The 22,181-nt window shown below is 39.9% G+C and overlaps 1 protein-coding gene across 4 annotated transcripts in view; it reads right to left on the bottom strand.

Moving 5' to 3' along the window:
* Nucleotides 1-21,541, bottom strand: part of phldb2b (pleckstrin homology-like domain, family B, member 2b) — an 83,572-nt gene extending 62,031 nt beyond the window's left edge. For all 4 annotated transcript variants that reach the window (XM_041813825.1, XM_041813827.1, XM_041813826.1 and 1 more), the window contains exons 1-3: nt 21,261-21,541; nt 2,500-2,556; nt 1,700-1,823 (exon numbers count right to left, since the gene is read on the bottom strand). In XM_041813825.1, coding sequence (XP_041669759.1) covers nt 1,700-1,823; nt 2,500-2,556; nt 21,261-21,293 — 214 coding nt within the window. In that variant the 5' untranslated portion in view covers nt 21,294-21,541. The remainder of the gene's footprint in view (nt 1-1,699; nt 1,824-2,499; nt 2,557-21,260) is intronic.
* Between the last annotated feature and the right edge of the window lie 640 nt (nt 21,542-22,181).

Genomic DNA, 22,181 nt, shown 5'->3' with positions numbered 1-22,181 from the left:
GAATTCAGTTCATTTAGCTCATGTTAACAATTTTCAGCTCAATTTAACATCATTCAACTAGTTAATGAAGCTTGGTGTTAGGTCATGCAGGACATGTAGTCAGACACCCAGCCCAATTATCACCACCCAGCTCCCACAGCCAATCACAGCTCTCTCTCTTATCACAGTGGTATTTAAATATGGCGTACTTCTCACTGATCCCTGCTTCATCATTGCTGATGCACCATGCTGCTTCTGCTGGCAGAGCTCAACCTCCACCACCCCAGCCTCCTCCTTTAGAGCATAAAGCTTCTTGCACCCTCATTCAGATTCATGCTACTATGAATCAGCTGTTTTGAACTAACTTTATTGTTACCTCCGCCAAGGAGGTTATGTGATCAGCAGGGTTTGTTAGTTTGTTAGTTTGTTTGTTAGCAACATAACTCAAAAAGTTGTGGACGGATTTGATGAAATTTTCAGGAAATGCCAGAAATGGCACAAGGAAGAACTGAATAAATTTTGGGAGAGATCCAGATCACCGACTGGATCCAGGAATTTTTTAAAGGATTCTGTACTATTGGGAGATAGGGCTAATGGTGGAGGTCTGCGCTCTCCGAGTGCTTTTCTAGTGTTTTATATGCATTGTCATGAATACATCTATCTATATGGAGGTTTCAATTGCTTGCTACCAGTTGAAACACTTTTTTTAAGTGTTACTACAACTTACTTTTTAGAGTGTAAGTTTCTTGTTATCATGTCTGTACTAAGGCCATCTAATGTTTACTTGTGTTAACTATCTGTCAGTACATTTGCACACATGGTAATGTAGTAATGTAGTAAGCTACAATTAGGAAATTTAACTGGACTACTCTTCTTGTCCCATTAGATGGTTGACAATCATGTGATCCCTAATGCTTGATGGGGGCCAGCTGTTAGGAATCAATGAGAATGGAGGAAAGTTAGTACTTCTCAACTCTGATGCTGCAATTATCAGACAATTTCTACATACACTGTGTACAATCCCTACTTGTATGTTTCAGACAGCGTTTTTAATATGGAAGCCACAGTGGATTACACTCAGGAGTCCCCTTCAGAAAACAAAAGGCTGACATCACTCAGGGTTCCTCCAATATTTTCCTCAGTTTATTGTTGGGACTCATAAATCTCTGCAGTTTGAGTCATCTCTGTTTTATAGCTGTTTGGGTTGAAGTCTGTCTGCACAGGGTTGTCCTAATTTTGGCAGAGTAAACTGTGGGTTTAGCCTGTGCCATAAACAACAAGTGGGGTAATTTTAACAGCAATAAAAAAAGTCCTGGGCTGTGGATAAAGTATCTAAATATGTGCTTTTAGTCTAAAGGGATCTTAAGGAGGGAAGAAGTGTTGGCTCATGCTGTGACCTTATTGTAACCTCCCAAACAGTGTCACTTTCTCCAATAACACCTCTCAGGTGACCATGAAAATTATGCTGTTATGAACGTGTGAAGGGTGGGTGGTAGAGGAGGGAGAAATGGAGAAGAAATATGAAAGAGCAATAAAGAGGGAGGAGAGTAAAGGACTGGAAAGGTCTTCAATCTCCACAGGCGGCTGTTTTTCATGACTTGTGAATTCTCTATGCTTCTGGTATTTGAGCAGGGGTGGGAAGATGGATGTTCACTGTATGACCTTGTAATCCTAAGCCATGGTAGAATGCTGCAAGTGTGTGTGTATGTGAGTGTGTTACCTTCTTTTAGGGGCAGCAGGGTGATCGCCACACTCAGCCTCCCGCTGCCCAGGCTCACCAGATGAGGTGTAGCTGTCTGCACCTTCAGCCCCTTCCCTGTGTCGATCAGGTCCAGAGGTGGAGACTAGAAACAGCAGTCGGGGTGAAAAGGTCAGTTTCACACATACCTGATTTATAATCAGAACATTTTTCATTTCTGTAAGACTAGAAAATGTAAAGTCTGCTTATGAAACAAGGATCATTCCATTCCAGCAACATAGGGGTGTTCAAATAATCTTTTCCATGATGCATCATAATAAAGATGTGGATCAATACAGAGGCAGCTTATAATTGATGATGATGGATGCTTATTTTGTATTTTCTCTCTGCTGCTAGGCCTACCATGAATACTCAAGTAATAACCTGTTTTCCTTCCAAACAGGACTGCTTTCAATGCCTTTCAGTGTGTTTTAAATGACACAGCCTTTCCTGTCTTTGGCAGTGGTCACACACTACTCAACCAATCAACTCCTGTGTTATGAGGGTGCTGGCGCATCAACCTGGAAATTTTACACATTAGATCGATTTCCTCCAGAGTGCGCTTCATGTGTGGATCACTGTGCAGACAGAGTATGTGGAATTTGAGGGTTAGACTCAATCCCTTTGGCCCTTTTCTCCACCACTTAGCCCTACCCAGACATCCCTATTACATCTGTATAGATACACATCCTAAAATGTCATCATTTAAATAGAGGGTTTAAAATACAACAATTTACATTGAGTTGTAAAATAAAAATGTGAGAGTGTTTTTGTTCTCTGACCTTGGGTTCAAGTGGTGACACTTGATCGGACTCTGGCTGGAACATCATCTCAGACTCCTGCAGTAAAATATGGAGAACATAGTTAGGAAACAGTTCAGACACAGACTTAAAGCTCTAGATAATGTTATTCAAATGCATATCATTGCTTCATCAATTTTTGAATGAGAGTGTTACAGTTTTATTTATCTAATCACAGACAGATCGGAACCTCACTAAAGGTAAATGTGGCCAGATCCTTTTATAAATATACAAGCTTCTCAAGAATATTTGCACATCTGTACCAATAACAGTCACTTAGACACACACAAAGAAAAAAACACAAGTGCTCTCTGCCTGTCCAGCTGCTGCCACATGAGAGGAACTCCTCGTGTGAAAGCGCTCCATTGGGAAAATACCACTTAAGAGGAAACACACATGATGCACACACAGGCTGGTTTCAGTGAAGAGAACTAGAAGAAATGTTCCATGAAAACAGACTTCCCACAACTTGTTGGCTATGGTCTATCATCACACTGCCCGGTGCTTTAAATGTGCTTGTGCTATTTGATAAATATTCTTTTGAATACTATCTTTCCCGTTACATCAGACATCCAAAAAATGGCTTAAAAATGGGTCACAATCCTAATGAGTGTCATAACCAGGTCATGCATCTCAGATGAATAAGCCCTTTCTATGAAGACTCTAAAAACTTTCCTTTCAAGTGAAAAGCATGTAAATGTATGACAAACACACAGTCATTCACAATTTTTGTAAACAAATTTTTTCTTTCTGAGGATTTACTACAACATCAAACCTAAACATTTTGAGTTTTAAAAATCAGACTCTCTAAAGAAGAACATTTCCTTGAGATGTAAAACTTAATGAACAAGTTTAAGATGTATACACCTAGTACTGCAATAATTTCAGTGAATACTGTGGGCTTAGTTGATGCTAAAGATCTTCTTGAGTTTTGGGTGCAGCTGTAAGACTGCCACTCTCAGTCCATTTTCAATTCCAGCTTTGATTTTCTCTTTTTGGTCTTAACTGAGGCAACAGCAGAAAAAAAAACTATCTCACACAGGTAGGATGTTGCAAAAGGAAAGAGTGTGGCCAAGGCTCCCAAACCTAGCAGTGGGTATTCCTTTTCCATACCAATCCAAAATGCAGACAATGTCTTAGACTTGAACTGCAATAACATTGTTGAATCTGAGGTGACATCAATCAACAGCTCCTCTTTTGTAGTGCTGAAGTCATGAGCTGGTGTTACTTGGCCTTGCCTTGCTGCGACTCCCCCTCTCATGACCCTGCGCACCCCTGGGGGGGCCATGGCCCTCTTTGCGAACCACTGGCTTAGTGCAACCTCACTTGGAGTGAGGGATTTCCAACTATCATGAACAATTACCCTACAAGATTAGTTTGCAAAATAGAATATCACTGTATCAATGAAAAGCATATTTATGACAAAATGAGAGAGAGAGAAAAGCTGTTAAAGAGGCACTACTAGTCTCTTAGGTTGTGGCTAAATCACACCCATTCATTTGTATTGTCAGTGGCTTCAGCAGCACAGACTATAGAGATACCAAGTCCTGGTAAGTGAGCTGTTTTACCTTTTGTTTTTACTGGAGCTGCTATTTTGTTTTGTATTAATTTGTTCCTTTGCTTGATTATTCAGGTGAATGTTCTTCACCTGGCATGGTTAAAAGGGTCACATCTACAAGTATGAATGCTTTGGGTTGAATTCTGCTAGTGTAAGATTTTATTTTTCTTGCAGACTGAAAAAGACTGAAAAAGTCTTGCAGAATTTTCCAATGTTTTGCTGCATCCGCCAAACATGGCGTCTTGTCTGATGGCCAAAAAGCCCCATTGTAGTCTCATCAGGCCAAAAAACATTCTTCCACTTGACCATGGAGTCTCCCATGTGCCTTTTGGCGAAATCTAGCAAAGATTTACTCTGAGTTTTCTTCAACTGTGGTTTTCTCTTTGCCACTCTCCCATAAAGTTTTGACTGATGTTTTGTGCCCTGGAATGATTTCTTTTGTATTCATACCTTGACTTGTGCTTTTCAATAACCTCTTCTCTGAGTTGTTTGGAGTGTTCTTTTGTCTTCGTGGTGTAATGGTAGCCAGGAATTCACTGCACTCAGTTGATCCCTATTGTGCTAGCTGTGAGACTACTTGTACGTCTATTGAATTAGACCAGTCAGTTTAAAGGGGGGTGAATATTTATGCAGTCGCTTATTTTATATCAAATATTTTTGTTTAATTGACATTACTTTGTAGAAATTTGTTTTCACTTTGATATTAAAGAGTTTTTGTCTTATTTTTTTTCTGACAAAAAGCTAAATTAGCTATACTGAACATGATTGATTTATAAAAGAGTAAAACACCCAAAGGGGCAAAAACTTTTTTATAGACACTGTAGGGCCAAATTTGGTACTCACAACTACAGAAAGCAAGAAAGACTGAACTGAAAAGATGCACGCTCTCTCTCCAACTTGGCACAGCAGCATCCTGACGCATGAGCTAGTGTAAACAAGCTAAATATATGAAGGGCTCTGTCAGGAGTAGATGGACCCAGTGTTTTCTTATTCTTTTTCCAAGGAGTGAGAGAACCACAAAATTGTCTTCACTGCTTTTTGCAATGTTTAGAAAAACAAACACATCAGACTCAGTGTGCAAGGGTTGTGTGCATGATGTGTTTTGTGGGTTTAGAGAACAAAAAAATGCTTCTGAAGAGAATTTTGTGTTTAGTTTTAGACGGCATTCTCAATTGCATCTAAGTACTCTTGTGCATTATTGGGCCTCAAAACTCAGGAAATCACTGTGTGACATATTTACCTATGAGAAATATGTATAGGGGATACTCAGGAAAATGTCAGGCCACCTTTTAAATTTCAAGACTTTATCTGGAATGGGGAAGAAAATATGTAGTGATAAACGTATACATACTGCTTTACACTGAAGGGTGTAATAATTAATTCTGCCTCTAGGGGCTCTCTCATCTTCAGTTTTCTGCATCCTCTTTAAAATACTTGGCAGTGGAGTCAAAGAAATCAAAACATTTAAAGGGTGAGAAAGGCGCAAAGCCAGGAGAAATTTCCAAAATAGTGGGGCAGGACTGAACTGGTATTTAAAAAAAAGAGAATGATAAACTATAAAGAGCAATGAAAAACACAGCAAGATAAAAGTAAACTCAATCAAAACTGCCTACAAAAAAATGCGCGTTGGTTTGATTACACATACTCAGATCCAGTGCCAAAAATGAGCCCTGCAGTACCCTACAATTCCATCCAGGAAAAACACTCCTGCTTCTATTTGTGTGCACGCAGACACACCACATGGATGAGTGAAAAGCTTCTCACCAAAGCAGGCATGATTACAGTACATGGGAAACCACCCTAACCACATTTCCTTTTCCACCTTCTGTCATCTCCTTCCTGTCCTCCCCTTTTCTCTCCTCATTCTACTCCCCTTTACTCTCTGTTATCCTGTAATAATCCAGTAATGATACACAATCCACCTCACACTTACACGGACTTGGGTATTACAATTTTGAACAGTTTTTTTTCTTTTAAATACCCTGTTTGGGTATATAAACATACTATTACAAGAAAACAAATTTTGACAGGATACTGTAGTATAAGTCTGCCCTACCCCTTTTTCTGACAGCCACTGACTACCTGTGCAGGTGAAGTCTCATCCAAGTGACACACTGGCAAAACACATCTGTGATTACCTCATGTGTTTCACCTGGGCAAAGTATAAGTCTCTCCAACCCCTTTGGTGAATGATGTTATTATATCAGCTTCTCCTAATGTTTCCTCGGTAGGATCTGAACATTTTCCCATGTTTCTTTGGGAGGGGTCTGGCTACAGACCACAGATCTCAGACATCCCTTTTTGCAGACCAGTAGGCTACTGTGGGACGCCACCTCTGTCAGAACGAAAGGGACTAAAGTTGGTAGTACAATGTTTTAGATTTTTTAAAATTCAATTTTATTCAAAAACAAAGTCTGACAGTTTCATGAAATAACCACAATGCTAACATTACAGACCAGGCAACATTTTTATAAATCAAACAGAAAAAAAGGTCAGAGGTCTAATCCAAGATTAAATTATGTATGGAGCTGTATTAGAAGTAATTACACAAATGGTGGCTCACTTTTGCTTTGAAAGCTAATGAATCTACGCTAGCTACATAGTTTATGTTAATACATAAGCCAGTGCAGCTAAACTAGCTTAAACTTTAGCAATGAGACGTAAATTAAATGTAGCTAGGCTGAGCATAGCATCTATGTAACATATCTTCATAGTTATGTGAGCTTCAGCGAAGGTAACACAAGGGAATGTAGCTAATGTTGTTTTGTTAGATTCAGCTATGTTAGCTACATAAGACATTACCTTCATTGTTTATACAGCTTTGTTAGCTTTATTAACTTAGCCTAAACCAAATTAGCCAAATGTAGCATAAGCTTATAAAACTAATGTAGCATTGTACGCTTCAGCTATGTTGGCTACATAAGAAACCTTACCTTCAAAGAAAACATAGCTTTGTTATCTTTAGCTTTAGCTACATTAGTAAATGCAATTTAAACTAAAATAGCTAACAGACCTTTGTTAGTTTTGCTATTTAAGATATGCTACCCACCTAGATAACATAGGTTAGTTAGCTTTGTTAGCCTAAGCCTTAGCTACATTAGCCAAATATAGCATAATCTTATGTAGCTAACATAGCTTTTTTGGCTTCAGCTATGTAAAGTACATAAGATGTCAGCTACATAGATGGCATAGCTTGGTTAGCTTTGTTATCTACAGCCTTAGCTACATTAGTTAAATGTAATATAAAATCACATAGCTAACAGACCTTTGTTAGTTTTGCTAGGTTAGCTATGTAAGGTATGCTCCTTACCTAGATAACATAGGTTAGTCAGCTTTGTTAAATAGGCTTTGCTTCATTAGCAAAATATAGTATAAGCTTATGTAGCTAACATAGCATTGTTGGCTTCAGCTATCTAAGCTAGATGAAATATGTTGCCTAAATAGATAACATTGCTTGGTTAGCTTTTTTAGCTTTAGCCTACCTACATTAGTCAACATTTCATGAACTCACATATCTAACAGAGCTTATTAGTTTCAGTTATGTTAGCTATGTAAGATATGCTACCTACCTAAATAAAATAGATTTGTTAGGTTAGTTGGCTTTAGACTTAGCTATGTGAGCCATGTGTAGCATGAGCTAACATAGCTTTTTAGCTTCAGCAATGTAAGCTTCACAAGATTACCTATGTCGACTGCAAAACTTGGTTAGCTCGGCTAGCATGAGCCTTAGATGTGTTCGCCAAATATAGCATAAGCAAACATAGCTGACATAGCTTTGTTCTCAAATATTTCAGCTATGTAACATACGCTACCTACGTAGGTACCATAGCTTCTTTAGCTTAAGCCTTAGCTATGTTAGCTGTGTTAGAGTGTTTATATGGAGGACAGGCTTTGTTTCCTCTAAGCAGACTGTTTCATTATTAAACATATCTCATCAGGTTTTTTCAGGTCTGGTTTTTGACTTTTCACACTTGATAGCCCGACTCCAACCTTAACCCTTACCTTAGCTGGAAGTTTAATCTGGTTTTTTTGAAAGTTTTAGCATGTATGTCCATTCTGCAGAGGCAGAATTTCACGATGGTGGTCTGCAAGAAGGGGGTCTGAGATCTGCGGTTTGCAGCCGGTCCGTCAGGCCCAGTCCTTTTTGTCATGTCAGCATGACAAAACAATATTTCCTAAACTTTGTCTTTTTATGTGTGCATGTAAATGACATATCTAAAAAAGGATCAAAACCAGGGTGAGGAGGAAGTCCTGGTAGCCTGGTCACGTCAGCATGCCCATTCAGAGGCTGTTGTCCTTGAAGTGGGTGGTCCAGGTTAAAATCTGGCCTTGTTCCTTCCCGCATGTCATTCCCAACTCTCTTTCCCTATGGTTTCTGATTCCACAGTCTGATCTACAACAAAGGCATAAAAGCTTAAATATAAATATTATAAAAAGTGAATAATCTGAATAATTAAGTCCATGTGAACGCATTCACTGTTTCCACCATTAGTCTCGTTGTTTTTACAGTATTTCTTTTCCTTTCTTCAGCGTGCTTCTCTATTTCTTTCCAGCTTTTCTTTTCCATTTTCACTCCTTTCTCCTTCTCCTCCCTTTTAATCTCCTCTTTTCCTTTTCTCCAACAGAGGAAGCACAAGCTAGCACAGCTCCAAACCGCTTCCTCTAATTCAGCGCCAACTTCCTCTCTGAGGTCATTTCCTTTGCTGCTTTGACACCCTTTTTTACCGTCGAACACACACATACACACACAGCCCTGCTATTCTTTGCACTTCAGCCACCCGTGCGACCGCTATGCATGCCCAAACATCCACAAATAAAGTCACACATCAGCTCTTTTTGTTATCACATTGAGATATGAGGGCCACATTCCACTGATTTTTTTTTCATGGCTGGTGTAGACAAAGCAAACACAGAGTATGATGGCAACATCAGCTGGACCAATGTAAAGGCACTACAGAAAGCAGACAGAAAATAGAGGTCAGAGTCAAATTACAAAGTCCTTACCATACCCTTCTTTTATATATAAACCTTGTGACTCTTCAATTTGCTCCAGTATTCCACCTTATAGTATGGAATTCTGTACTACAAGGCCGCTTGTTTCCCCCTACTCTTCCAGGTCTTTGTCTTTCACCTGGTGAGCTACAGAGCAGGCAGGTCAAGACAAGCCTTCAGCCTTGTTTCGTCCCAGTTAAAGCAAGGCAGTGAAGTGTGTCAACCCACGTCTAGATTTCCAGATTTCAGCTCTGGTATCTTAAAGGGTCTCAACAATCTCAGTTCACACAACCTGATGCTATCAGAGCCTGAACCAGAGAACTCAGGAATGAGATGAATGGATCGTCCAGGAATTTGCAGGAAAAATGAGAAACACACAAAGTGAATGATAGTTCTGAAGATCTTTGCATGTAATTCCCTAGATTTAAAGACCACACTTGACAATATACAGTAAATAAAGGAGTAATGGATTCAGTCAGGGCAGAGGGATATGTACCACAAATTATAAAGGCATTATTGCCAAGTATTTATTTATTTATTTTTAATGTTCTGATCATTTGACTCAGTTCAGCCGTTAGAATCGGCTTTTTTGGCTTCCATTTAACTCCCTATTTGGTACTATTTTGGCTCTATTAAATCATCCACATTCAACAATGTCTTCACCTGTTTTACTCAATTATTCCTAGTAATTAGAGCTGCATGTGATTAGCTATTGTAAAGATTAAAGATGAATCCCTTTGTAGTCTGTACCAGAATTGCTCCGCAGTTTAACTAAACATTTATATACAGTAATCAGTTCAGACCCACAATCCTGATCAAACAACTTTGCAAAACAGGTGGATTGTCCAGACTCCATGTCTGTCATCAGGTAAATCCACTTTGCAATGCTCCAGTCTACAACGTTTGAAAAAGGTTCTGATCGTTCAGAATCATTAGAGAAAAACGCAGTGGTAGCTACAGGCAGAGGCTGATAGCAATGGTTGCCATCAGTGTAGCAATTAGCTCAGATGTAGCTATAACGTAGTGATAGTTTTATCTGAACTGGACCACACTTCTTCAATAAAACAGCAAAGTGCAACACTGAAAGTTTTTCATAATGGAAAAGATGTTTTCGCTGTTCTTCTGACCTGCCTTTGGATAAGCTTGCAATTGTTACAGTTGGGATTCAGAGGTACTTTAAGCAGGTGTATACAACGACTGCCACAGATGTAGCAATAAGCTTGGATATAGCTGTAGAAAACTATCAGTTTAAATCAGACCATGACCAAATTTCTTTATTATAACAAGACCAAAAGCCTCTTTTCAACACAGAAAATGTCATTGCATTTCTCCCGTTAAACTTCAGCATGAATTTAAGCCACAAACAAGCTCCACGTTTCAGAAACGGCAGCAGCGCCAGACTGTATCAAAGGTTAGCATCAGAGCTGTGCATGTCTACTACCTCATTTTGTCTTGTTGCTCTGATTGGCCCATCATGACTGTGGCAGCACGTTCGTCCAATCCCTTTCTGAGAATATTTTGAAAAGTCCTGCTCTTCCCAAATGCTTTCTATTGTAGGTTTCCCAGATGAATATGAAACATATCCACAGTCTACACAGTCACAGTCTATCTGATGTTTCACGTTACTGATAAAAGTTACTGTCATAACTGTAAGCACTAGTAGCCAGTGTAGCTGGGGGACAACTGTGATGGTGCTTTAATACTTTTTAATCCAAAGCTTAACAACGGTGACCTGATTGCACGATAGCATTTCATAGAAACAGCAGAGTTTAGCCCAGAACAAGGGGATAAAGTTTACAAAGGCTGTATCAGTTTATACTCACATATAACTGAAGCATTTATTGAGGGTATTCAGCACAAGAATGTGGATGTAACCTGCTAAGACGCCCGAAGGCAGGCACTGCTAGCACTGATAATAGTAGCTACATTCTGTAAACCAACTTCAATCTGTTCAGAAACCACTCCTATGACAACAGTGGAGAATTCTGAGGCCTTGTTCACATGGAGATGAAAACAATATATTTCCGTTTACTTTTAAAAAAGTTTTCCGTAAACACAGGATCATTTCAGGAAATGTCCATGTAAGCACAGAACCACTGAAAATGACTGAAAACGCTGTAGTATATATGCCAAGCCTGTAAGTGGCGCTATAATGCTGCCACAGAAATGCACCAAAAGAAAGATTACAGAAAACTGCCACAAACTTTCCTGGCTGTTCTCTGCGGTGGATTTAAGAACATCTGGTGTATGCGATTCTCTGTGCTGGTAAAGTAGCATCAGATTTTGCTGTAAAAGTCATAATAAGCTCAGTAGCTTCTGCAGCACAAACACTAGCCTCTAGTCTGCCATTGTTGTTTTGGTTTGACACGTGCATACAGCTTAAGTGGGCTATGCTATGACGTAATTGTTTCAAGAAAGATGCGGTTGGTTGTCCACACGCTAAGCGTTTTCAGATTTGTTCACCTGGTTTCAAAAAGTAGCGTTTACTGCCTCCCAAAACGCTGTTTCTGTGCGAATAAAATGCCGATACAACAAAAAGCTTTCGCGTATACTCCTGAATTCATCTCAGTGTGGAAGGGGCTTGACTGTTTTCTGGGGTTTTTCCCCCAACTTTGGACAAGTCAACTACCGCAATTTTAATTTGTTTTTAAAGGGATATTTTGGTATTTTTGAAGTTTAGTTGTATAAGGTACTTAAAGATAATAGTGGCATAAGCCTCAAGAAACTTCAGTGAGTGTTGCCCCTTTAATCAGGACCAAAGGAAGCTAGGCTAAACAGCGAACCGGATGGGTATACAATCGTAATTTAGCAAGTTTGAGGTAAGAACTGGCCAAAAACATGTTTGCTCAATTGTACATGGTAAAGCATTTTAGAGAAGGCAGGAGACTTTCCCGCTCCTATCACAATGTTAATTACATCATAGCAGTGCAAGCATTCGAGCTTGCGCAAGGTTAGACATCCAGTTGTTCTTGTCTGCAGATGAAATGACCAGACCTGTGGCAGTCTCTGTTTAACCAGAAGCTGCAACACTTTATCAAAAACTAAACACAATTCAGGCTAAAAGACTAGTCCCTTTTAGAGCCCATGACAACTGTGTTTCATCTGTCAGATAGGTTTTGGTTTGTTTGTGATTTTTAGTCTACAGAAAGCTTCTTGCCTAACATTAACAAAACATTATGTCACATTTGTGCTTCAGTTTACAGCGATGGATTATTTTCTAGTCAGTCGATGATCTAAACCACATTTTGTTCTCAATATGACAGATTTTTTTACTCTTGCATGTCAAACTGAAGTTCCATTAAATACAAAATCAGGCCCCACTCTTACGATCTTGCGCAATGATTTTTTTATTCGGATGTTTGGAGACCTAAATGGAATAATATGATCCAGGCTGGGGGTAAAAAATGAGAATGTAAACACATTTCATTACAAACTAACTCCTGGAACAGGATGATTGGAACGATTGGGAAAGTTTCCAGAGGTAAACTTCTCCTTTAAAGGGAAAGTCATCGGGAAAACATCCCAAACATCCAGGACCAACCTATTTGACTGTAAATCTAATCTTTGCCTGAAAGTGTTTTTAGAGATGACAGCTTAAACAAGTCATCGATACAATAATAAAAAAAAAAAAAAAAAAAAAAACAGAAGTACCCATGAACCATCAGGAGCATGAACATAAAATCTTCCTTTGATCCCATCTGTATTACAGCTGAGAGCCCTAAAGTGCTGAGTTTCCCTTCATCTGGACATGGAGAAAAGAGAGAAAATATGGGGTAAAAAAAAAAAAAAAAGGAAAAGTTGTGAAATACAAAGGCCTCATAAAACCTTAAGGACAGTCACAGCATTCTCAAACTGTTTCTTTTCATCTTTGTTATTTTCTCCTACTTCTGCTTTCATCCCTCATTTCACGTCGAGTCCCTTCTCTGCTTCGATTTCCTCAACATCTGGTTTGCCTTCTTCCTTGTTTCATGTTCCTTCTGCATTATTGCTTCTGTCTGTTTCTATTGCAGTTTTCGTACTCAGAAACAAACCTCGGGCCAATCCAAATGTTGTGGATGTTAATGATTTGGGTCACAGAAGGCACAATCTGGGACATAAAATAAAGTGTAAATGTTTTCCTTAAGCAAACCTTGAAGTAAGGTCAGTCAATACGTTTACATGCATAGTAAATCTGAGTTATGACTTGATTAAGATACTGTCCTTGTTTAAGCATACAGTGCATTCAGAAAATATTCAGACCCTTTCATTTGGCCACTCTAGGACATTCACAGAACTGTCCCTAAGCCACTCCTGTGTTGTCTTGTCCGTGTGCTTAGGGTCACTGTCATGTTGGAAGGTGAACCCTTCAGCCAAGTTAAAGGTCCTGAGTGCTGGAGTAGGTTTTCATCAAGGACATCTATGTTCGTTGCACCATTCAGCTTCTCTCAACCCTGACCAGTCTCCCAGTCCCTGCTGCTGAAAAACACCCCAATGCCATGATGCTGCCACCACCATGCTTCACTGTTGGGATGGTATTGAGCTGATGATGAGCAGTGCCTGGTTTTCTCCAAACATGATATTTGGATTTGAGGCCAAAGAGTTCAATCTTGGTTTCATCAGACCAGAGGATCTTGTTTCTTAAAGTCTGTGAGAGTCCTTCAGCTGCTTTTGTTCTCAAACTCCAGCCACTCATGCACTGAAGAGAACTTTCTGCCTTGCCACACAGCCATAAAGTCCACATTGATGGAGGGCTGCAATGTCCCATCTCCACACAGGATCTCTGGAGCTCGGTAAGAGTAACCTTTGGGTTCTTGTCACCTCTCTTAATAAGGTCCTTCCCCTTCGAGTTTGACTGGGCAACCAGCTTTTGGAAGAGTCCTGGCTGTGTCTAACTTCTTCCATTTAAGATTTATGGAGGGCACTGTGCTCTTGACAAACTCCAGTGTAGAAGAAATGTTTTTGTAGGCTTTTGTAGGCTGATCTGTGCATTGCAACAATCCTGTTTCTGAACTCTGTTTTTTGCTCTGATGTCCATTGTCAGCTGTGAGGTCTTCTGCAGAGAGGTGTGTGGATTTCCACATCATGTCCAATCAATTTAATTTACCAAAGGTGGACTCCAATCATGGTGTAGAAACATCTCAGCAATGATCAAGAGAAATAGCTTAATGAGATAAAAATTAGTTTAAAGAACTGTAGCATCAGGCTGCAACATAACAAAATGTAAAAAAGTGAAGGGGGTCTGACTATATATATTGCTTGGGCTCGATGCTTTTAGGCCCCTTGGGGCACAATGCCCGTGTCCAATGCCAACCTTTGCCTTTGTAAAATTATGTTTGCTTGAGAAATTTTCCTAGTCAGAACTGGAATTCAAAATGAACTGAGAGAAGTTTTAAAATATTGTATTAGTCAATCACAATGGCCAGCCAGGCTAGTCTATCCCAGCCAGTTCTCTCATGTGATTTACTGCTTTAAAAGCATCAAACTCTGTTACTTTGTCAGATTATCTGCTTTGTCTTGTTACCTCTGTCCTCATCTGTGTCTCTCTCCATCCCTCTGTCCCTCACGGACACCCCCCTCCCCTTACATTCCAGCATCACCCTCTTCCCCTCCCACCTGACAAAGCCAGCATTGTGTCACAGACGCTGTTTAATATGGAGTCCCTCTCTCTGTGTCCTTCACTGGGGTTATCCCCCCCCCCCACCACTCTGCATTACACTGTATGCTTTGTGTGCATAATGTCTTGAATGAAACTTTAATTAATTTAATACATGTCTTATGCACTTAAACACACCATAAAGGTCAACACAAATGCCACACACTATGCTCCTCTTTATGAGATTTTCAGGCCCTTACAAATGCAAGTTAAAGCTGCATCATGCAAAGAAAGCATGTAAACATGATCCAGAAACACTCTGGGTCAAAGCTCATTTAAATGGGCTGAGGCTAAATGGAAAACTGTTCTGTGGTCAGATGAATCAAAATTTGAAATTGTTTTTGGAAATCATGGCTGCCATGTCCTGCAGAATAAAGAGGACAGGGACCGTCCAGTTTGTTATCATGGTACAGTTCTTAAGCCTGCATCTCTGATGGTAAGGCCTCCATCACAACAGCATGGCTTCACAAAAGAAGAGTTTGGGTGTTGAAGTGGCCTGCCTGCAGTCCAGACTTTCACATACAGAAAACATTTGGAGCATCATAAAATCCTTCAAAGAAGATGCAGGACTGTTGTGCTAGAATCCTACACCAGACAAGAATAGGACAACATTCCTCACCCAAAACTCCAGCAGCTGGCTTCCTCACTTCCCAGATGTTTACGGACAGTTGTTTAAAGAAGAGGGGTTGCTAAAAAACGGTAAGCATCCCATCCCTGCTTTTTTGAGATGTGTTGAAATGATAAAACAGTTTTCATTAAATTGTAAAATGTCTCAGTTTCAACATCTGATCATTTGTTATGTTATGATATAAGCTATTATTGATCTTGGATTAAAAAGTTAAAAAAAGCAATCCTAAATCAATCAATCAATCAATCAATTAATCAATCAATCTGTTCCTTTCAAAACTAAATGGTCAGAAAATTGAAATAAGCATGTCTGCTGCAGCCTGATGAAATGTGAGGTCTCCATGTATTTGTTCCCATGCACCCATGTGTGTGTTTTGTTGAAAACTCTGCAGGAAGATTAACACAACTTAACCTTGAACCTTCACTAAAACACAACAAACATCCACCAGCATTGTCCTCCAACTCTCTCTCACACTCCTATCAGGATTTTTTCCCCCTCCGTTTACCGAAATACAAGATCCTCACAGGAAAGAAGCTATTGTTATTGCAGCTGACTCAAAGTTGGAGGAAATCAAACTTGAATTTCTTTAGAGGGTGTGTGTTTCTTTGGAAAAGCCTGGGTTACCGTAACCTCCATGTGCAACAGATTTAGTGATGTTTGGGTTTCTGAGGGTCCGGATATGACAGGGAGACAAACAGGGACAGTGAGTCTGAAGAGGGACACGTAACCCACATTAGACACATAGCTCAACAGGTGAGGTAAACTGTGATTCCTTGAAATAAGAGAAGGATGGAGGCAGAATGGTTGACTTTGCGGTAAGAGGAATGTGGTGCATGGGAGATAACCCAGAATTACATGGATCAATAAAGAGACCAAAGGATTCAATATTGGTGGCACCAGATTGATCAATTAAAGTTTCTTATGATAACAACACCCACCTTCAAGTTAGTAAACATAAGCTGTTTTCACACATGCACTCAAAAAAATTTACCAGAAGGCTGCCCCTGAATTCTTCTATGCTCCTCACAACAGAATACTATTTCTAACAGATAGTGTACTTCAGCTTAACTTTAGCTGCTCACATTGGCTCATCCTACCTCCACATAGAAAAATTTACTAGAAGGCTGGCTGGAAAAGTTCCAGGTAAATTTCAGTTGAAAATTCAGCTGAATGATATGGTTTCTCAAACACTTCCTGAAATTGTCAGGGAGAGCTACAAGTGCAAATGCAAACAGCTATTTTTTTTTACTCTGACTTTTACCAATATCTTGCCAATATCTTAGTATATTTTCAATGTAAAGTTGGGGGGCAGCCAGGAAAATTTACAGCAAGCAAAGAGTGGCCAATGACATTTATACCCAGCTGCTGGTGTGCCTACCTGACATGATGAACTGCTTTATATATCCATTGCATGGATATGTTTCACATTCATCTGGGAAACCTCTATACAAAATGTTTGGGAAAAGTAGGACTTTTAAAAAAAAATTCTCATGAGATTCTGTCTGAGCCAATCAAATGACAAGACAAAATGAAGCAGCAGGCATGCACAGCTCTGGTAGTGACCTGAGCTTGACAAGCATGTGCTACCATAGTTTGTGAACAGTAGAGCTTGTTGGTGGATAAAACTCCTGCCAAGGCCGGTTGTGAGACTTGAAAGAACTTTCGGTGTGGCCCAATTCTGTAAAAAGCGATGCACTACATGGGTCGATGGGTTCGCTGGGCAAGACAGTGTGGCATTCCTGATATTTGAGATTAGCATGCAGACAAAAGTCAGAGTCTATCAGTCCTTGGTCCTTCCGGTCTTTCTATACCCTTGTGAGACCTGGATGTGGCCAGAGGCCCCAACTGGACTCCTTTGTGACAACTTCTCTTCGGTGCATTTATTGGTGTCGTAGGCAAGATTGTGTGTCCAATGCTGATGCACTCAGGAGAGTTGGGGATGGGTCAACTGCCTGATACGGGCATCTAGCACACTTTTCTGCACCTGATCCAGCTCACCACATACTGGGTGCCCAGCACCCAATGGGCTGGTCCAGATGCTGGGGATGACAGCATGCGTTATGGAGGAGGCAGCTGGGAGGGGAGAAATGGGGCATGTGCCTGGACAGGCACATGGAGGCCTGGAGGATGGCCATCAGGAGGCTGGAGGACCAAGGTTGACATGTTTAAGTGCTGCATATGCTCCGATACTATTGTCTATACTAGCTACATCAGAGTTAATCGCTACAATGGTAGCAGCCATTGTTTACACCAGCTTACATTACAACTTAACCCCACCTGTAATGATCACAAACTCATGCCAAAGCATGGTGGCAGAAGAGCAAAAACTATGTTTTCTTCATGAAAAGCTTTCAGTGCTGTTCTTTGTTCTTTATTTTATAATGACTGGGTCCAGTTCTAAATAAATTGCTGTTATGCTATAGCTACATCAGCACTAATTGCTACACTGGTTGTGTTCTGGCGAAAACTGCTACTGCAACATGAACAATAGCTGAGTCTAGCGCTAACCCAAACCATTTACCTATGTACATGGACAAACGCAAATAGCACATACCAGTAGGTAGCAGAAATTGTCAAAACAATTGTAGTCATTTCTATCAACTCCCAGTACAACTAAACCCCGCCTTTAGCTACCAACTAGCTCTTCTAAAATGACGCTGATTGGTCAGAACTGTTTTCAGGTCTAGTAGAAGCATTGTGGACTGGAGCTTTTCAAGATGGATTCCAGATATGAAATCTGGAAAATCCATCTGCTTCGCAAAGCTACCCAAAATGCATAGCTAATGAAAATGTAAACTGGATGTTAATATATGAAAAGATGTATTTTAAAGTACATTTTTAATGTAAATGATCAATTAAACAAACAAATAAATGTAGTTTTCAAGAGAAATGATAGTTGCTTACTTAAAATAGTGCAAAGTCATTTTAATCTGTTAGCCTGTCAATGGCAATTTCTATTATTTGTTAGCATGGCCCATCTTTTCCTCCCAATATTCTTTGCATAATTGCCAAGGACTTTTACCTGTGTTGAACACCATGCAATAAAAAATGGCAAACTAGTATTAACAGAAGGGTGAAAATTGTCATAACAGTGCTGAATTCTGTTGCTTTATTTGCATTTCATCCATGCTCTATATGTCTCCTAACCCGACTGTGCAACATGGAAAGATGTAAAGTTTAGTGAAGCTGTGAAGTTTATATGAGGGCAAACAACTCAGATTTCATACGCAGCCTGCAGAAAAATTCTCTTGCAAATTTCAGGAGTGAATGAAAAATGGTATAAATAATTTTAATTAGAAGTTAATGGACTTTCTCTGGAGAAAATGTTAAAATAGATATCCAACAATCAGAAAAACCATCACATATAAAGTTCACTCCAGCATAACAGAAAAATGATATAAGTATATGTGCCATATTTATGATGTTTTAAGAAGAAAACCACTACTGGCAAGCAGAGTCCTCCTGACAGTTCTGTTTTACACAACTGGTCTCAGCATCATGGTCAGAGCTGAAGAAGCCTGTTTGATTGTTTTAACATAAAAACTGTGAACTGCATTGGCAGTTTGCAGGAATGACACTACATGTGGATTTCTGAGCTTATAGGTTTAATAAGTGTAAAGATTCCAAAGACACAGATGTGATGTCCTTTGGGTAAAGAGCTGTGGTTGAACCCACCAAAGACAAACCCTCAACCTAATCATTACACCAGGATCCAGGGCCAGAATGTGCAGCGTACAAGTGGCCTCCATGTAACTGACAGGACGAATAACACAGCATGCAGTACACAGTCAAATGAATACGATCATTTAAGCTGGCTACACACTAGTTGATTTTCATATCCACCAAACACAATCCTTCAAACAATCCCACTAGATGATTCAGCCAGACCTCAAGATTTTAAGTAACAAAAACACGATGAAGATTCCAAAGACAAGAGCTCTAACCGAAACATGCTCAATCAAATGTGATTTCAGAAGGAAAACAAATCGACATGGTAAGGTGTAATCCTTGCACCTCAGTGACAACAGTCTGATATCTGATAGCTCAGTCTGCGTACAGAGGTGGTCTGGGATGCCTTCATCAGAGCTGGATTGGTTGTGTAGATGCAACTGGACTGACACGCTTACAGATAACACAGTCAACTGATGTGAACTGCTGTAGTGATGAGAGCAGTCACACATCATTTCCCGCTTCATCCTAATTTGAGTGAAAACAATCCCTGAGACTGATGGCATTAGACTAGAAAACAGCGATTAAACGCTATTGTGTTGTTTCATGTGCAACAAACAATTATGTCTAATTGATAAGCTCAGTCTTAAGAGACTTTAATGCCAGATTTGGCACTCAGGAAATAAAACACAGAGGGACTTTTGTTTGGTTTCTGGCTGGTTTTTGGGTATAAAAGAAACAATCTATGGCCCTGGGCTGAAAGTAATTTATCAAAAATAAACCCTTTAATATCACATTGACATAAGCATCCAGATCCTTTGCAAAACCACTTGAACTCTAGCTTTCAAGGAAATGGTTCCTCCAACTTCTCCCAATCTTTGCTGAGATGCTACTACACCTTGACTGAGTCCACCTGATTACGTTCGACTCATGTTTGTAAAGTTAAGCACGCTTCTGGTCTTGCAATGTAAACAGCATTTCAAAGATATTAAGCAGATAATGACTGCATTTTGTTTTGTTTTGACACCTTAATTGAATGAAGTGGTGTATGCACCTGCACATACACAGTCATGCACGCACTTACACCTTGCAGCACCCCTCAGCAGGAACATGTTCTCGTGCACACTTATACTGGTGCGCATTTGGGCCAGTTTTGTTGTCCCGTGGAAATTGTATAACCGTACATTATTACTTTAAACATACAACAACTTAACTTACTATAACATGTTTTTAAGAGGCTGTTTTGATGGTCAGGGGCATAACTAGGGGTTTTGGGCTGCAAGCAAGAACATTACGCAGGGCCCCTTTAACCGGCTAGCCATGCAACCAAAGTTGTGACATATATCACAAATATCCGTATTTTAATGTATGTTTTAACCACACTTTCCCCACTTGTGAGCATTATTTTAACTATGGTTAAATGAAACTTACTTGCATCATTTTGTAGCACTGGTCTACACCATTTGGGCATTTTTAAAGGTGGAACAGTGTCCCCCAGTATTGTATTTTACTCTGTTTGATACAAATTTCAGTCTGTTGACTGATTCATTTAGTCACTTTTAATTCAATAATGGCACTAATCACTAAGAAAAAATAAATAAAAACACACATTTCATCGCAGGCTTCTCAAGCCCTCCCACCCCACTGTGGGCCTGAGTAACCAGTACCCTTTTACCCTCCCTGTGCTATGCAGACGGATATGGTGTGCCTGGATATTTTCACAGGATTTTAAGGATGCCTTGAACAAAAAAGGCTGTAAACTACTCTTCTAAAAACCTTTAGAGCTATCACCCAGCCCTGCACTCACTGTGGCCAGTCTTACTGCTTATGGGCATATTTGCTTCTGTAGCTCATAAAAAGGCATCACCAGTCTGCTGCATAAAAACTCCTCAAGGGATCATTAAATGCCAGGGGATGGATTTTACCAATAAATATAATGTTAAATCACATGTAATGTAATGTAATAAATTATCAAAATTCCTGGCAGTCATTAAATGCCTCTTTGCTGGGGGTTTAAGCTAGCCTACAAACAAACAAAAGTCCCCCCTGTGTTTTATTTGCTGGGAACCAAATCCGGCTTTAAAGTCTCTTAAGACTGAGCTTATCAATCACTTTAGGAACAAACACAAGAGTAAAGAACTTCCTGAGTCGTGGATTAAACATTAGCTGCTGTAGAAACACCATAAAAGAGGTTTTATTTCCTTTTTTAAAGAAGCACACACTGAGATTATGGTATTTCCTCTTAATTAAAAAAACGCACTCACCATTATTGAAGCTGGACTGACCACTTCTGTCATCGTGTCAAAAACACGCTCTTACTCCACAATCCCAGAAAGTCCTGGAAAAATCCTGTCACTGCCCCCTTGTTATGCTCACAGTCTCCTTCTTAAAAACGAGTACATTCCTGGTTTAGTTCGAGCGACTTGTGGATGGCTGGAGAGATCCTCCGTCACATTCAAACACAGCCATAGCACAAACGTACACAAACGTAGAAAAGCCGGCGGCCTCAGCCAATTGCGACGTGTGGAGGAATTTAGCAAACAGCTGGAAGAAGTGGAGCTAGAGAGGGAACAAGGGGAGGGAGTCTCTCTCTCTCTCTCTCCCTCCTCTCTTTCTCCACACACACACACACACACTCTCTCAAGCACACTGACAGAATGCATAATGTGCAGGTGTGAACAGACCACCTACACTTGACCCCTCATTCCCACTGGTTTAAAGAGACAACAAAGAGAAGGAGAAAAGGGGAGCGGTGGATAATAAAGGGACAATGAGAGACCTACTTGGCAGCAATAACAAGGAAAAGAAACAGGGTAAGAGCACGTTAGCTTGTCATATTATAACAGGAATGCAGGCTAGGGTCCTTTCACAGGAAACAGTCCAGTCCTGGTCTCGATGGTCATCATTTAAGTTCCTGCATTCAGTGATAAAGTTTGACCATTTGAGGCAAAATGGAAAACTGATCTGTGGTCAGATTAATCACAATTTGATATGTTTTGGAAAACTGTTTGTGGAAGGATTAGGTTTGACCAATTTAGAGCATGAATATTCTCATCATATTCTCATTCTCATATTCCCATAGACAGTGTTCGGGATAGAACAGAGTCTTTGAAAAAAAATCTCAGAGGATGAGTGGATGAACATTCTGTCTGTCACATCTTTACGGGCCAATCAGAGCAACAAAA

This window comes from Cheilinus undulatus, linkage group 19, assembly GCF_018320785.1.
Source record: "Cheilinus undulatus linkage group 19, ASM1832078v1, whole genome shotgun sequence".
NCBI lineage: Eukaryota > Metazoa > Chordata > Actinopteri > Labriformes > Labridae > Cheilinus > Cheilinus undulatus.
Note: the sequence above shows the minus strand (reverse complement) of the source record. Positions and strands in the feature narration are given on the sequence as shown.